Source organism: Armigeres subalbatus, chromosome 2 (assembly GCF_024139115.2).
Source record: "Armigeres subalbatus isolate Guangzhou_Male chromosome 2, GZ_Asu_2, whole genome shotgun sequence".
Lineage (NCBI taxonomy): Eukaryota > Metazoa > Arthropoda > Insecta > Diptera > Culicidae > Armigeres > Armigeres subalbatus.
In genome coordinates, this window is record NC_085140.1 from 451,924,643 (window position 1) to 451,943,736 (window position 19,094).

General features: G+C 40.2%; 1 protein-coding gene across 1 annotated transcript; it reads right to left on the reverse strand.

Moving 5' to 3' along the window:
* Positions 1–660: 660 nt before the first annotated feature.
* LOC134210453 (ubiquitin carboxyl-terminal hydrolase 14-like) lies at positions 661–19,094 on the reverse strand. The gene is made up of 3 exons (XM_062686498.1): positions 18,897–19,094; positions 1,113–1,343; positions 661–1,029 (listed from the first exon to the last, which is right to left on the reverse strand). Exons 1-3 carry the CDS (start codon positions 19,092–19,094, stop codon positions 661–663), a joined length of 798 nt encoding a protein of 265 aa, XP_062542482.1.

Here is a 19,094-nt window from a genome sequence, read left to right on the forward strand (position 1 = left end):
TTTCCGAACTAAATCTATCACATGTTGTGCATATACATAAATCGAGTTTCAGACAATAAATACACAGCTAAAATTATTAATTTATATGTAGACATTCACATTGAAGAATATTAATTAATACCACAAGGATAACATGACTTCAATAATTTCTTATATATATATATGGTCGGGGTTCAGCCAAACCGCACCAAGCGGCTTTTCGACTGACTTGTGATATTTTGGTAGTAAAAAGACAACGGAAATAGTTTCATATCAATTCAAGTGTACATTTGCAGTAGGATATCCTCAGTTATGGGGTTGATGGATATCCTATACGATTTGCGATCAACTAAATCTGCTAAACAAAAATTTGGGCAGAAAAATCGGTAATTTTTCGTTGGCGCTTGGTGTGTTTTGGCTGAACCCCGACCATATATAGAAATGAAATAAAACATTTTGATAACTGCGTTACGTTCGCCATGATGAGTTTATTTTAGAAAAGATCATGTGGTAATGTATTGTTTGATTATAACCTTGTTTAACTATGTCTGCATGGAATAGTATAAATTAAGCTCAGAAGACAAAACAAAAAGATCAGCATACGGATCGTTTATTCACGACAAGTAAACGATGTGAAATCATGCTTCTCATAAATAGTACCCGCAAAACGACACATTTTAACTAATCAACAGCCATTTTCTCAGCCGAACCTGCCTCCGTCGTCGCGGTGGCATCTCCTCCGGCAGCATCGGTAGCAGTCTTTTCCTCCTCGACCGGTATCTCCAACAGTTTTGGTCCGTACACCAAGACGTAAGCACAGTGCCAATCACCACCTCCGGACAGCTTCAGAATCGCATCCGTGTCCACAGGCGACACATAATCGTCATCGAACTTGATCCACTGATCACCCTTCTGACGGACCCATCCCACATAGTGACCCGAAGAGCTCGACCTTCCCTGGTGAGTCAACACTGCTTGCAACGTATAATAACCGCTGTTGTTGCTACCCAAGTCTGCGAAATAAAACTCATTAGCTATTGCTCGCGGAATCTACAACACACAGCAACAAACCATCTTCAAAGCAGTACGGCTGGGCAACGGTCTTTGGCTTCTCACTTTCAGCTGCGCCTTACTTTATTCTTGCCCTTGAGGTTTCGTTCGAGTTCTGCATCTTCAGCTTCCTTGAATTTAGCGCGCATCGGGGACAATTTGCCCTGCAGTTCCGGAGTGCATAGCTCGAATGCGTCAAAGTCTATCGGGAATTTAATATCCTTCAGCACCTTGGCGTTGATTCCTTCCTTTCCCTTGTACTGAAACCGGACGAACTGCACTGTCAGGTATGCCGGAAGGCGACTGATGAGGGACTGGTAAAAATGACACAAAGAGTTCGACATTTAGTAGATTTAAGTTAAGACTAGAATACAATCTGTAAAACTCGTATAGCAGAAATGAGATGAGGTCACATTATTACCATTTTTCACGGTTATTATTGGAACATAGCTAACTCACCAATGTACTATCAGACCTACAACAGTGCTCATTATTTTCCGGGCAATAAAACTGTTTGCTTTATGAGTTTTAAACCATAAATTTTGTTTTTCTTTTTCAATGTTTTTTCACTAAAGAAACCTACATAGTGCTTCATCTGTCCATGCAGTTTAACGGTGTCAGGCCATTTGGCCGAACGAGTCGTTTGGCAGAATGCCGTTTGGCCGAATAGCTAAAAAAAATGACCTCAGGTTACAAGTAGTGAAGAGTAAGAAATGAGAAGGGAATAATGAGAAGACGGAAGTGATAAGTGAGAAGTCAAAAGTGAGAAGAAAAAAGTGAACTGAGAACAGAGAAATTCTTCCTTCGTTTTTCTTCCTTCTGCCTTCTTTTTTCTTCCTTCTTTCTTCTTATTCCTTCTTTCTTCTCCCTTCTTTCTGTTTTTCTTCTCCATTCTTCTTTTTTCTTTCTTCTTTCTTCCTTCTTTCTTCTTTCTTATTACATCTTCCTTCTTCCTGCTTTCTTCTTCCTTTTTCCGTCTTCTTTCTTCCTTCTTCCTCCTTCCTTCTTGCTTATTTATTCTTCCTTCTTCCTCATTCTTTCTTCCTTCTTCTTTCCCTTCTTCCTTCTACCTTCTTCCTTTATCCTTCTTCTTTATTCTTTCTTCCTCCTTCCCTTCTTTCGTCTTCCCTTCTTCCTTTTTCCTTATCCTTTCTTCCTTTCTCCTTATCCCTTCCATCTTTTCCTTTCCTCCTTCCTTCTTCTTCGTTCTCCATTCTTTCTTCTTAATTATCCCTTCTTCCTTCTTCCTTTTTTTTTCTCCTTATTCCTTGTTCCTTCTTCCTTCTTCTTGCTTCCTCTTCCTTTTGCCTTCTTCTTTCTTCTTTCTTCCTTCTTCCATCTCCCCTATTCCTTCTTCTTCTTTCTTTCTTCCTTCTTCCTTCTTCATTCTTCTTTCTTTTTTCTTCATTCGTCCTGCTTTTTTCTTCTTTCTTCCTTTTTCTTTTTTCCTTTTTCATTCTTCCTCTTCCTTCTGCCTTCTTCCTTATTCCATCTTCCATCTTCCTTTTTCCTCTTTCTTTCTACCTTCTTCCTTTTTCATTCTTCCCTCTTCTTTCTTCATTCGTCCTTTTTCCTTCATCCTTCTTTATTCGTCCTGATTCCTTCTTCATTTGTCTTTCTTCCGTTTTCATTCTTCCTTCTTCAATCCTCCTTCTTCATTATTTCTTTTTCCTTCTTCCTTCTTCTTTATTCGTTCTTCCTTCTTCTTTCATCCTTCTTCCTTCTTCTTTCTTTCTTCTTCATTCTTTCTTCTCCCATCATACTTCTTTCTCCTCCCTTCTTCCTTCCTCCATCTGCCTTCTTTTCTCCTTCTTTACCTTCTTTTCTATTATTTTCCCTTCTTCCTTCTTTCTTTATTCTTTTTCTTCTTCCTTCTTCCTTCGGAAACGTATTTCAACTATTCGGCCAAACGGTATTCTGTCCAAATGGCCTTCGGCCAAATGACCCTTTCGGCCTAATGGCATTCAGCCAAATGACCCTAAACCATTTTAGCACAGTGCAGTACATTTAATATTTACAACATTTCATATGTATCCATGATAAATAATGGATAGATGACAGAACAAGATGAAAAAATATTTGTTGGGATGTATTTATTTACTAGGTCAACCAAACTGTCCTCGAGTTCAGAATTTGCGATCTACAGCCACGTTACTGTAAATATCTAACAAGACTAAGGAATCACCTCGACATGGGGTGCTGAATCTGTCATCATCGTTAGAGCCCTATAATTAGAGTAACGTCAAGTGTTACGTTTGACAGGTCTCCTGCTTCGTTTTGGAATGCGCATTTGTATGAAAACTTGACAGGCGATTCGTTCCAATTCTGACACTTGGACGACACCGTTATTATAGTCACTGTAATCATCGTCATTATCAATCATGCGCGAGGGTAAGAAGGCATGACAGTATGAGCTCTTGCATGCACCCTCACAGTTACTAATCTCTTTTTTCGTCAGTCAAAGCCAGTGTTATCCTACACTCAGTGCAAAAAATCTGCTCTTTTGATTGACTAAGACTAAGACTTTGACTAAGTAAGTTCAATTAATAGAGGGATATTTGAATTTTTAAAATTTCACGCCAAACTGTCAAAAAAATGCACGCTCTAAGCCACAGGAGCGCGCGCTCTAAAAAATAGCCTGAGTGTAGGACAACACTGCTCAAAGCCTCGATAGGCATTCAACCATACCCATTACATTTCCTGGAACATCAATAGAAATTACAGGTGATTTAAGATATCTGGGTCATCCAAACTGTTCTTGAGTTTAGAATCTACATCCACGACACTAGCTTTTTTCAACCCTCAAAGATTAAGTATGTATTATACAATATCTCTTACGTCTCCCTGGTAAATTAACAGGCTTTGTTAGTTTCGGGATGTCTTTGAGTTATCCAAACTAATCGTGGAAGTTCAGAACGTGCAATTCATAGTCGCCACAGCGAATTTTGTCGTTACTCAATATTTCGACATATATTGTTGCTTCCCATTACACTATCTTAGATGGTACTCTCAGGCACTCCCTAATTGTTCTTGACTTCCAACCAGCCTACATAGTACCCGTTATTAAAGATGTGAGAAATCTTGTAGCCAAATTACCATTTTGGTATCATTCGAGATATCGTGGAGAGTCAAAACGGCTGTAAGAATTGGTACTTCGATTCCGGTATCACTTCGATCATTTTACAAAAAAAAAACGGAAGTATTACTGGAAAATTCAATCAAGCGTGGTGGAAAAGTAATCGCGGCAAATAAAGGTGCTATGTCCATCATTGCAAAGGGAACTATCAAGATTTACCCTGAGTGCTGCCCAGATGAGAAACACATCGAAATGCATAAAGTCCAGGGAGGTAATACCGGAGCTATCCGTTAATTTCACATCTAACAATCACATCTAAGCAACACGGTTTCTTTAAAGGTCGTTCGACAGCCACAAATCTAACAGAATTCGTTAATTATTCTTTGGATGCAATGGATAGTGGTCACCATGTAGAAGCCTTGTACACAGATTTTAGCAAAGCTTTGATCGCGTTGATTTACCCATGCTTCTAGAAGAACTGAGGTGAAACGGCGTTCTTGGATGCCAGTTTGGGAAGGAGAACGCAAAGTGAGAGAAAAACGTAGCACTGAAACTAAAAAGAAAATACGAAGTTTTTTTGGGAATTAGAATTTGGGATATCAAAAAAATGCCCATTGATGAAAAGTTTGTGAAGCAAGAAAAGAACAGAAGCAAAGAGGAAAGTCAGCGATGGTGGCTGGACAACTGAATGTCGAGAAGGCAAGTTTGAAACAGTCGACCTAACACTAGCAACAGATCATATGGTCAACGATGAATCGCTGTTAGATGATGTTACACCATTGGACAATGTTACACCATATCACACGGCAAAATTCTGAAACTCTTCGCTGGCTCGAAGAAAGGAAATATGAGATTACGGTCGGGGTAGTTGGAAATACGAAATAAAAGATTGAAATTGTAAGCATGTTCTTTTGATTCCTTTCTAAGAGAATTTATTTCGCAAGAAAAGCTAGTAATGGGTAAAAGGGTTAGCCAGAACAATAAAGAGGTTATCTTTGAGTCCAATGATGAAGTGATTAGTAGAAACTGCTCAGATTGGTGTTGTTCTACTTGAACATTTGGGAAGAAAATTGTCTGAAGATTCAGAACAACGCGTACACGAGCAAGCTGTAAATCTTAAAATCTTGGATGAAAGGCTTGAAAGTATTGGTTATGTCCAGGGTCTATAGAGAAGCTTATTAGGAAAAAAGGGTTGAGGGAATCAAATCTTGATCCTAAGACTTCCATAAAGCCATATGTGATGTGGTGTTTAGCGGAAACAGCAAACCCAGAAAGTTCAGACAAACGGAACTGTTGTCAGACTCAGAGACCTTTAGAAATAGTGTATCTGGATGATGCGTGGAAGCATGGAACAAAGAGACATATGATGGCTATCGTTACTTCCGTAAAATTCACTGAGATTTCACCACTTTGTGGTTGTTTACATAATGAAACACAAGTCTGAAGTATTTGAAAATTGGAACTATATAGTTAAATGCATCAGCGATATTTTTGGACAAAAGTGTCAATGTTAGGTGCTTGTGATAACGGCGGAGATATTGAGTAATGATTGCCATTACTGCAACGAAATGGCATTCAGATTAAATATTGAGTGCCATATACACTCAGCAGAATGGTAGTGAAAGGTTAAATAGGAACCCTTAATGGAAAAGTGTTAGTAGCCCTTTATACGTAAGTGGGACTATCTTGAAGAAATACCAGAGGATATCGTGTTAGCTTTAGGCTCAAAATCGTTCCCCACAAATGCACTTCTGTAGAAGATAAACCCGTATGAAATGTGGTTCAAAACTTGCAGCCAAAAATTGACTATTTAAAATATTTGATGCAGAGCTTAACAAATTCCTTAAAGAAGTGCTCGAAAGTTAGATCCAAAACAAAATATTATTTTTGTGGGATACGTAAATAATGGTTTCAGGTTGAGGAACACTGAAAATATAACTTGAGTCAGTAAATTATATCTTGATGCAAATTATGATGGCTAATCTAATAAAAGTATTAGAACAAGAGGAAAGTTCTCTTTGTGTCAAGATGTGATCTGTATCTGAAACAATAAGCAAGCAAAAACTTAGAATCAAAACTTGAAAGAAGAACCGTTCTTGAATTAAAGAATCGATAGCGAAGATATATCAATTTAGAAGGAAAGGAAGGAGAAAAGGGAATGTTAAATTATAGAAGAGAAACCGACTATGAAAAGCACGTATGAAGAAGATGGATGAAGAAGGTGAGGTTAGGCACAACCTACCATTAAGAAGAATAGTAGGAAAGAAATGGTATCTGAATGGTTTTCCGAATAAGTGTTGAAAGTTGAATTAGCATACAATGAAATACCACGAATACTTGATGAGCCATAATAGCTAAAATGATTTGGAGAATGACCTGGAAGAATGCATCGACGAAGAAACATCATCATTGCATCAAAATAAAGCATGGACAGAAGCAACTGGGATCCTGATGGGTTCAAAGCAATTCAGTCAAAATGATTTTCTCGCGAAAGAAGATGGGCGATATAAAGCGCGATTAGTGCAAAGGGATGCCTCAATGCCGGGATTCGACTCACAAAACTTTGCCCAGTAGCAAAACTAGAAAGTGTTCGTACTCATTTTGGCACACGTAAATCGAACACTAAACATGAATTCATCAGATGGATAGATGGAAACATTTCTATGGAAATGACATGAGAAAATATACATGAAATTCCACCAAATCAAAAGCTATATGTCAAATTGTTCATCCCGCAAAGCATATAATTTTGAAGAAGAGCGATCATGGAACAAAAAGATTTTATGACTGAAATCAAAAGTTGGGTTTTGTTCCATTGAAAAGCTGACTGTCGTATTTTCATGAAAAATCAAAAGAAATTGTATTCTCATATTTAATGTAGACGACATACCTTTAAAATTACAAAAAGATGTCAGAAATAATTTGGATTAAAGTTGAACTTGAAGGTGTATCTAAATGAAAGATTAAGAGAAAGCACAACACTTTTGGTACTGGAAATCAACGCGACTTCTGACAACCAAACCTGCAAAACATCGCAATCAACATGAAAAAAACCTTAATAAGATTTGGTAATGCTTCTGATTGCAATCTAGTGGGGACACCATTGTGAATTCAAATACGAATATTTAAATCTAAGCGGTGAATTAACTAAAGCATCCTTACAGAGAATTAGGCTGTTTATAATATCTTCACTGACGTCCAGAGCGGAATATATGCACTGCAGTTAGCAAATTTAGCAGATATACTAACGTGTGCAAGAAGACTCGTATTTGGTTAGGGCTAAGGATATTACGACATTTGAAGCGTAATATGATACAAAAATATCATACATAACGGAGGATTACTCACCTGTAGGATACGCTGACGCTGATTTCTGCAAATGATACTGAACAGAAAATCAATATCTGATTTGCTTTTCAATACGGCAATTTAGTTTCGTGGGTCACACTGACAGCTCAAGCAAAACAATAACCGTACAACGACAGAAGTCAGAAACTAATTGATTATGAAGCGCAACGGAAGGATTGTGTAGTAAAACTACTGAAAGAACTAGGTAGTCCATTACTTACATGTCATCATGGATGACACAATCCTTGCTATCCACACTAGCATCAGAACCGTAGTCACATCAGAGGATGAAACATCCGGATAAAAATATCTTTTCATCAGGAGCTTGATCAAAGATGGAGAATTCAGTGCAAATACTACATCTTGTGATCACAGCCAGTTGATGCATTCACAAAGGTCACCTAATGAGATTCTGCAAAAAATATTAAAATCAACGTTGAATTGAGCTGTAAACATAAAACCTGGACTGTCACTACATGGAAATTGCAGGAATAACGCTATTCAATCATACCAACGTCATATCGTATAGCAGAGTTGGTATCAGCATCGGTTAAGTGATGAGAGGAATTCATATGACAATACATCGTCACCAGAATGAACGGTCTACAGCGGAAGATGACGAAAGGAATGACGATCGTTGACTTGTTATAGTTCTTTATGGAATATTTATGAGAATAACTTATATATCGATAATCAGACAATTAATGAATTATGCCATCTGACCAAATTAGTCCTGAATGAAATTACCTCAAAATCATAAATAAAAAGAAAGAGGCTTATTTTTTTTATCAGGCATAAACAAATGTCCCTCCACAGTTTCCCTGGGCAACTTGGTCCCTGGAAGCGGTCAGAGCCAATGATCCTAATTTATTTTCATACTTCGCCTTATCGAAACCAGGAAAAGCCGTCGACGACTGGTTTTGAGTGGTAACCAAAATGTCTCCCTTCACAGGTTCCCCGGAAATAATCCAGATCCTGAAAAGCGTCAGATACATGGTACCATTTTATATTCATACTGCTTCCTGATCAAAACCATGAAAAAGATGAACGTAAATTCATGGTTTGGTGGAAAATAAAAGTCCCATTCACAGGTTCCCCGCCAATCCGTAGATCCCGGAAGCGTCAGAGCCGAACACCATTTATATTCATACTCGCTTCCTGATCAAAAACATGAAAAAGAGCCGTCGTAAAACCGGTTTTGGTGGAAACTAAATGTCCCTCCACAGGTTCCCTGGGGCAACTTTGGGTCCTGGAAGGTCAGAGCAGTCAACATTGATTATTTACTCGCTTCCTGATGAAAACCATGAAAAAAGCCTCGAACGATCGTTTTGTGGTAAACTAAATGTCCCTTCCATGTTCCTGGGCAATCTGAGTTCCGGAAGCGGTACAGAGCTCAATGTCCATTTTTTTCTACTGCTCGATATGAAACCATGAAAAGAGCCGTCGAATGACTGAATTTGGTGTTAAACTAAATGTCCCTTCCAGGGTTCCTTGCCAATCCGTAGGTCCGAAGCGGTCAGAACCGTAATTGACCATTTTATTTACTACTTTTTCCTGATGAAAACCATGAAAAAGACCGTCGAAGACTGTTTTGGTGAAACTGGAATGTCCCTTCTACAGGTTCCTGGGCAATCGCAGTCCTGAAGCGGTCAAAGCCGTCAATGGACCATTTATATTCACATCATTCCCTGATAGAAAACCATGAAAAAGACCCGAATGTCTGTTTGTAGCAAACTTAAGTGTCCCCATCTACGGGTTCCTGGGACTCCCAGCGACTCAGATCCGTTTTTTTGGTTTTTCATTCTGGACACTTAAGCTTTCTGTAGTAATAAAATGGTGATCGATCAAAAAGCTGGATTCAAAATGAATTCACCCCTTTGTAATACTGACTCGACTGAAAGAAATGGCTATCTCACTGATTCTGGTCCGATTTAATTTCAATATATGGTTCCAATCAGAATGAGCCCTACTTTTTGTGGTTACTAATATTATTCTTTTCAACCACAACTATCCTAATACTCCACAAATTTACGGTTTTGAACTCACCTCCGAAAAAACCCGGAATATCTCCGGTAATGGCAGCGGTCGGTACCATACATACTGTAACACATTAATTTCTAGTTCAGGCATCCTAATTGTCAAATCGGATATAACTTGGATGCCAAAACACATCTATCTACTCTAAATTTGGCTATCCTAATTTATTTGTTCCATCTCCTGATAATCGTCAAACCATAGGTCTTATATTCTTAACTCACCACAACGAGCACCTAAACTAACTGGCACCGCTTTCAACCATCCGCGATTCTAACAGCGCAACGCACACTCACCCGAATTCCAACAACATAGACCGCCTCGGACTCGCCTCCGAAAACCAGTGGGAATCAGTTCTGTTCGGATCAGTTCCGATCAATCTGGAAGTTAGTTCCATTAATCGGTCTAATAGTAGCCCTTGGTTACAATAGACCATAAGCTGCTCTATTGTCAGCAATGGCACGGAATTAAACTGTAAGCATGCTTTTAACCCCTTTAAGTGCAAGTGTTTTAAAACAACAAACGAAAATACGTTTAATGTTAGAGTAGAGGCTAAGAGTGCGGTGTAAGAGTGACGTTTCGATTTTCCTGGAGCTAATAAAAAGATAAACCAAAATGCAACACTGCATCGTCTTGACAGGGTATCTCTGCAACTATTATCATGTAATTGTAAACATGATTTGAATAAAACAAAAGAGATATGAGTTAGATAGTTTTAGTCATTTTACATAAAATAATGGGTTCCAACTAGTATTTCATTGACTATAGGTTACTGTTCAATCAGGTGAACATTATACCATTTCATAACTCGAGCGGTAGAGTAATCTTTCGGTAAAGAACACCAATCCGTTGGTTTCCAAGTGTCAAAACCATTACTTGAATAATTTTTGACAATGTGGAAAAGACGAGGAAACTGGTGCAAAGAGACGCTATGAATCTCAGTAGTATGATAGTCAAAACCCTGTATCTCCGCTTCGAAATAAGACTTCTTCCAAAGTGTAAAAATCCACAACCAAGAAAAAAGGACACTAATTGGAAATCTATCAGCGTTTTAGGATAACGGTGCAATGCAAGGTTAGAAAGGACTTAGCTGAACAAAGCAATCTGGAAGGAAAAATGAACATTGTATTTGGACTGTGTAACCTAAAATAGTATTAAAACACAGATTGATCTAATCGATATCTATTTCAACTGTAAGAAACATTAAAAATTATCGCAACGTTGCAGCTGGGAGGGGTTTGGATGTGATGATCCATATAATTTTCAGAGGATTCATAATAAAAATTAAAGATAGGGGGAGGGTGATGAAAGAGCCAAATTTTACGTTACGTGATTGCATCTCTTAAGGAAATGTCTTTGTATATACCTATCGAAACCTGATCTATATATTTACCTCTGTGTTTTTTGTATATATAAAAAACAATGGTTTTCGTATGAAGGCTATTTTAGGACCTCTCTCCTTTAGAGAGTTACGATAATTTTGAATCATTCCCTAATATATGCTTTGGTAAAACATCAATTAAATGGTTAGTAACTCTTTATTTGTGTTACATACATACTTGAAAGCACATGATCGACAAATCGTACACTTCACTCCTCAATCTTGCCGCACTTTTCATCCACCGGTGGGAAGAGTGCCTTTTTCACCTTGTCTTGAATAAGGGTTCTACTAAAACGAATTTCTAATCAATATTTTCCACTGGCAACATATAAAGAAGAGATATAAAACCATCGACACTCGATTTGATATCTGGTAGTCTTGCTCTTCATAGGACATGATCAATTGAAAAACTAATCGTACTTCTTGTCCAATTTCACTTCAATCATTTTAATGGTTTATGTTAAAAATATTTTCGACGATTTCTAAAAAATCACTCTTGCAGCCTTAAGGGTTAAAGTTTGTACATTTTCTTGTTCGCATATTTCTCCAAATATCGTACCGGTTTGAGCCCCGCTTATGAGGTTTTTCAGTCGTCGTGTGGTTCAACGTAGTTTTGTGCGGTTCGCTTAGAGATCCTACGTGATGGTCTTGGGTTACCGCAGTACGAGCACCCGAGAACCGTGTCAGCCTAATTAGTTTAGAAACCCGCCAAAGACGGAAATTCCAAGAGTCGTTTGCTTGATCTGCCATGCCGCCGCCATGGACTGTCCGAGTACCTGAATGTGGAACTGGAATTGGGAACAAAACTGGGGTTAAGTTCCTATCTTGACGCTTCCACGGTGGTCTTCCGATGACAAAAGACCGACAGCTGCGGTTTGTACTTTAGCTGCGAGGCAGCCTGGGCACTGTTGTCCTTCTGACATCACCAGGAGTGTGGTTCAAACGCGTCTGCCTCAGTACCAAGCGACTGATTAACGAAATGCTTATCGCGTCAGTTATACCTGTGCAAGCAGCCCCACCCTGCCGATGGTGGTATAACCAACATAATAACAATACAGTCCACTTCGGCGAAAAACGGCGAACGAGTGACGCCAGCGTCAACGGATGGCGGTCGAATAGTCACCGTACAGTAACGCGTCGACGCGCGTTCACACGCAGATGCTGCTCCAAGCAACGTGATATCACACTTCAAACGCGTTGATGCGCTTCAGATTGCCGGTATACTACCAAACACAAACAAAATTCAAACGTCAAAACAAGTGGTGTTAAATCGATAGAATCAAATTATTTAAGAGTAAACTGCTTGATTTCAGGTCTTCAGCAGATTCGAATAGCACCAGACAAAAATAATGAACAACATTCTCAGATTTGTTAAATTGAATGCTTTAAAACTTGTATGGCGGATAGAAAAAGCTAGATATTACTACATATTACCTATCATACTTCGCGTGAACATTCAACCTGCTAATAGGTACAAAAAGTCAAATATAGAGATCATACTTGCGTTCATAAACAGTAATCTTTCAACTTTCAGCTTCTATCAAGGATATTGATAGTAATGAATAAACAGTTTTATATTATTTTATTTTACAAATAATTCATTCATCAGGGGACAATTCAAGGATTACCAATTTCCCAAAATAACCATCAAGATGCCCGCCTTGAAACATCTCGTCGGGTGCGCTCATGTATCTGTAGCAGGCTATGGATGAATGAAGCGAATGATGAGGACGATGCTTCAGCACCAGATAGTTACCCTTGAGGAAGGCAGTTCTGAGAGAACAGTTTCAAAGCGCTTAGTGAAGAATGCTTCTCGTTCCATATATAAGACTGTTGTACGAAACAGTTGGAGAGAAATGAACACCTGCCTAGTGCAGAGAATATTTGACTCTCTTTGCCTCCCCTTTAATGAGTTGTTACCATTGTTGGAAGTCGAATGTAAAGAGAGATCATGATGCATCCTTTCTTCTCCAATATGGTTTTTGGTATTTAGCACATAACGCTCACCTCATCTGAAACACCGTGCAGATGAACGAAGAAAAGATCCTCATTTACCGCCGCGCTTATTGAACGAAGTCGCCTCGGTCACTACCGCTGAAGATGCCACGTTCAAAACTCCCCACTTTCTAATGTATAAAACGAGTGTTTGTATTTGCCTTCTTCCCTTGTTCGTGCAGCCAGCAGCACGTAATCGAGCGCCATCAATGTTGCACCGAAATTAAAACCTCACGTGCGGCTAAAAACGAGCTACTCGTCGCCTGTTTTTGAAACGAATTTTCCAAGCTCTGATCTGTAGCAAATTTCGCCTATGGATTTGATGATTTTCAACGAAATTTCGCCATGACGAATTCGACCAGATTTCCTTTAAAGAAGAAAATACAAATTATTTTTCCCAATACTCGCTGTTTGCCCTCAATTTCAAACAGTAAAATCAACGTTGGAGAACCTTTATTTATAAGGGTATCGTTGCTTCGGAATTACTCTGAATTCTGAAATTGGTAATGGTATATTCTATGAATTACATACCTTGTGGTTTCAGGAGAAGATAGCGAGTGCCCAGATTATTTCTCTGATATATGAATGCTGCTGGATTCCCGTATCCAAGTGGCATCATACAAACCAAAGAGTGCTCGAAGTTGAAATTTGAGACACGGATTGTGTTTTCATGATTTCTTTCAAACTTATAGCATGCTGGAAAATTGATGTTTCAAATAATTGTTGATCCAGCAAACAATGAAAAGTTGTGCATGTTGATAATTTTTCAAAAGTAGGTTTGACTTTGAATCGTAATGTGTTGCTGTACACAGCCTGTTCTCCAAAAGGTAGTATGGGACTGAGGAGTGGACATCTTGCATCTAAATATCTTTGGTATAACGTGAGTCCGGAAGGTAGATTGAAGCTTCTCAAACCACGAAAACGGAGGAACGTTATTTTGGCAACCTGACCTGCAACGGACAAGGACTATGATGTAAACCCGGTACTGACAATGTCAGGACCCAATTGAACTGTTGACGAAGGAGCCCTGGCTCCGGAACTGCAAGAAGGTTGAGTGAACGTGGCTCTATTCTTCCAGTCTGATGGCCCAGATCCGAGAATGTGAATTTGGCCGTGACCATTCGTCCCAACACTCGCATTCAAGCATATACCATCTATCTCAGCGGACGGGGTAAAAGCATTGCTATGGCTGGTCCTTGAGTGATGGGCAAGCAGACGAAGGAGGTGGCGCACCCACAGCACCGACAAACGATAAAGTCCGGACTTGACGTGAACGACACGTTGTTAGAATGGCTTGGATAAAGCTTCCATGGAGTGCCCAGCCACTGACGGAAATATTGTTATCGGAGACGCTAACGCTCAGGTCGCGGTCGGTAGAGAGGACTTCTTCTCGTCCATAATCGGTAGGGAGAGCCTTACACTGCCACTATAATTGCAACGGCCATGAGGTAGTAAATTTTGCTGCTGCCAGAGGGATGACCATCGCAGGACGGGTTGTCATCGAGTATATCTAAGCACACCTGAGAAATCCTAAATGGAGAAAAACTTGCAAATGGTGATGAGCGCCATTTTGATGTTATCGATGTGCGTACAAGAGTGTCCGAATATTAAGCTCGACGAATCCTTTTGTCCAAAAAGTCTGATCATCGGTATCAACCGTAATGAACGAAAGATTTAAGTGAACGATGTGTTCAATATCCAGCGATTGTCGAGTGGAAGAGACGCTGAGTATCGCAAAAAATAGCAAAATAAAAAATACCTACAGTAGCCTGACATTGAGATGCAGCAAAAACCCAAATTTAGTCCCTAAGGGGTGATTATGCCTTCGATCGCATATGTGCTGATTGAATTACTGTGTAAATGCGTCCAAGTCTGCTATCTTTGTGCGGTTAAATATTTGATGCAACTTTATTATTGTCTAAAAGGTTACTTGCCCAATAATATAGATTACCAGCAACACAGTTTACAGTTCCAGTCGTGTTGGTTTGTTTCTGGGATCGGCGAAAATTGCGGACGCGTTTGAAATTTTGGTTTTGTATTGGCGGTCCGGTATAAGTTAATTAGTGTCAGTGTGTTGGCTTTTATTTAGATCGGGGAAGATTCGGTCGAAGTTTGCCGAAATTTTGTGTTTGCATTGCGCGGTCGGTAAATAAAGTTAATTAGTGCAGTGCGAGTTGGTCTCTTGTTTTCGGACGGCGGAAATGATCGGCGATTTGCTGGAAATTTTGAGTTTTGCATTGCGCGGCCGGAATAACACGTTAATTAGCTAGGGAGCTGGCCTCTTGTTTCGGATTTGGCGGAACGATCGCGGTCTGCTGAAATTTCTTGTCGTTTTGCATTGGCGTGCCGTATAACAAGTTAATTAGTTCAGATGCGGTGGCTTTCCTTGTTTCGACGGCGTAGTCGATCAGCCGATTTCGCCGAAATTCGTAGTGTTTGGTATCATGCGCTCGGAATAAGCGACAGCAGTCGAGTTGGTTTGTTTCGGACGTCGGAACGATCGCGGATTTGCCGAAATTGGTTTTGTTCTTTGTTTTTCTTCAGACGGTTCGATAAATTGATGAATATATTTTTGGTATTTTTACAGCATATACTGTTATTGACAAACGCTCTATATTGTCGAATAGGAGCTCCTTATTATTCACTCTTTTCCCTACAACACAAATTTCCTTCCTGAGATATCTATGAAGTTAGTATGGGTTCCTTTGCATCTTCACTAGTGGATGTTGAATTGCAACATTCCTTCCCTCCTTCCAGGATTGTAAGGACGTAGTGATAACAACGCATATGTATAGGAAAGGTACAACATCCGAAGTACAATTTAGGACAATATAAGTAGATTGCCCAATCTGAGCAATTGTATAGCCACCCTACGATTTGTACAACACATATGCTATGCTATGCTGTGCTAATTTTTGCCAATTATTAGAGAGTATGGATTGCGCTGCATGCTAAATGATTAATGACTTAAAGTGACATAAACAGGTATTCGTTAAAAGAAAACTAGAAACATATCTCAAATCGAACGAGTTATTACAAACAAAACAATAGTGTCTAATAGGTGAAAGTTCCTCCGTCGAATGAAACTAGTTGCATGAAACGTGTTTAACAATAAAAATTCTGCAGCTACACACACACACACACACACACAGTCAGACAGCAAAGCATCAGTTTTCGAGCTGAGTCGATTGGTATATAACACTATGGGTCTCTGAGCCTTCATCAAAATTTGGCTTTGAGTGAAATTATAGCCTTCTGGTACAACTTTAACGAGAGAAAGGCAAAACCAAAGCCTAACATTGCACATTATGGTGATAGGTAGTGAATGTAGTTTACCCTGAGACAAATCTGATAAATTCCGGATTAAACTTCAGACACATTATCTATTTTATTGATTTCAAGGCGGCCTACGATTCTAGTGAAACGGAATGAATTATGGCAAATTATGCTTGAACATGGTTTTCCGGCGAAACTGATACGGCTGATTGTATAACGTTGGCGGATCGAAATCAAGTGAGGGTTGTGATGAAATATCGACGTCATTTGTTACCTTAGATGGATTAAAGCAGGGTGATGCACTCTGAACCATGTTCAATATAGCGCCTGGAGGAGTGATTAGAAGCTGTGTGCAAAGAAGGGTACATTATCACAAAATCGATATGCCCTGGACTGACGATATCATATTATCGGATGAACGCCGTGCTGAAGAGGCTTTTGGCCTTTTAAGAGGAGACAGCGAGGATTGACTCACGATCAACACCAGCAAAACGAAGTACATGGTCGCTGATAATCAAGTGGGTTCATTAGTGGTGGTGCAGCGAAATGTGCTGGATGGTGAAAAATTAGAAGAATTTGTGTATTTGGAACATTAGTGACGTGCATAATGATGTTACCCGCGAGGTGAAAAGGCGTATTGCAGCTGCAATAGGGCTTATTACGGACTTCGTAACCAGCTTAAGTCCCGAGTCTGCAAACGAAAAACAAACTTGCGCATGACAACTCTGATTTTTCCGGTGACTTTATACGGTTGAAACATGGACGTTAAAGGAGGCTGATCGAGAGCTTCGGAGTGTTTAAGCGAGGGTGATGCGGACAATACTCGGCGGTAAACAGGAGAACGGTATCAGGCGACGTTTGAATCACGAATTGTCCCAGGTGTATAAAGGGCTGATTATTGGCTTATACAACAGGCAGACTACGGTGGCTGGTCACGTTGTTCGTAAGCCGGAAGAACGTCCAGCGAAGATAATATTTAGTAGAGAACTCCGGAAGAGACGCAGGTTCGTGGATGGCCGTTCATGATGGCTTTTTGCAGTTGAGAGACCTGAGAGCGCCCAATGTCAGGGCAACGAAGCGATTGGTCAAGGATCGAGTCCAGCGGAGAAGGATGCCCACTCTGGCGTAGATTCATCGAGATTAGATTGCCGTCAGCATATTTGTCCATGTTTGCTGGGATTCCTATATACATGGGAAAGCAGCGTATAACGCCAGTGTAGCAGGACCCTAATTAGACCCTCAAGGACACTCTTCGGATACCATTGATAGCAGAGAGCGAGTATAAAATTTCCACCTTGCCGTACTCGTTAGGATTATCATTACAGGCAACGTAAAACTCCTGCCACTGCAATTTGCTGTATCACTGCTTGCTTACATCAGATTTACCAGAGTGGTAGGAGATTCAGAATTGTGTAAAAGGACCAAATGAATCTAAAAGATTCGCAGACACTTTAGTGATAACATGATATATTCACTAGAATTTAAATTAAAAATTAACATTCAAATCTTCAGAAACGAAGCATATGTCTGTTGTACGTTACGGCCCTCAGTTACAATCAACAACATACATGCTTTTCAGCAGTGGGGCATCAATGAACCTTTCCGCATTGGTCGCATGCAAACGGTCGCTTCTCGTGTGCTTCCGCTCGTGTATGGTAAGCTGACGTTTCCGTACAAAGGACGCAGCGCAGAGAACACTGATGCGGCCCTCGCCGGTATGGCTGGCCATCTCATGCCGCCGCCGATCCGTGATGCTAGAGTAACGTTTTGTGCACTCCATCCGTTCGGCACTCGAAATGGCTTTTCCCTGTGTGCGACCGTTCGTGTAGGATCTGTGCTTCGCGCTCAGCATCCTGGGAAGGTACAGCTGTAAGTGGCCTCTGAATGGCGATGGGGATGGCGTTTGAGATTTTCTCCTCGAGCAAACTTCGCCAGTCTGGACAATTGGTGTGTTAGGAAAGTGACACTTCATGTGGGAGTTCAGTGGTCTTTGATGAAGCGCTACAAAGGAAAAATTAGTTAAATAGTTTGCATATAAGTCATAATCTTATCCATGATAAATGTTACTTTCATATGTTAATTGACCTTGAACGTGAACGATTTATCTGAAAGTACGATAGAACATATTCTTGCAGACCTCCACCTACCTTGTTGCATATATATATACGATTCACCTGGTGTGCTTCATCTCGTGTACCGTGAGAGCCGTTTTGCTTGGTTTAGCCTCCCGCAGATAGAAATAAAATGTTCATTGGTATGAACTGATGCTGTCGGAGAATTGTCCCGTCCGAAAGAAGCAGCAAAAATCGCACTGCCATCGGTTGGTGCTGGATCTGCCTTCAACCTTGCCGCGCTTTATTTGCTTCGCGTTTCGATTGGTGTGTCTGCAGGACGTGCTGTAGGAGTTCCGAAGTTATGGAACGGAAGAGCACATTCATCAAGCAGCAGTATCGCACGGACCACTCTACGAGCGCCTACTTCAACCTTCTGACTTCAATCGCTGGTAGCGATTCATTGTGAATTGAGCTGTACAAATGTTTGAGCATTCGTGCTTCGCTCAGGGATTCAAAATCACAAAGCTTACAGTATACCGTATCGTGAGTCTTCCTTTCTGGTGGTAGTCATTTCCATTGTGGTGTTGAACTGCTCGTCACAAATTACGCATACTGTCTACGCTTGTCTGCGTCCTTCTTCGAATCGGTACGATGTTCCTTCCGGGAATGCTCGGTGAGAGCTGACTCGTCTTCTAACACTCACAACCACAGCATCGGAACCCAGGAAGCTTAACGCGCTATCGATCGCTGACGTCTTCTCGTATAATGTTGAAGAACCTCGCGGCTGCTCATTGTACAGCATATGATTTTTCAATCGCGACTCTGAATCGATAACAAAATCGCACAATCTGCACTGATAGAACTGTTTTTCCGCGTATGCGTTATGAACAACAAAGATCAT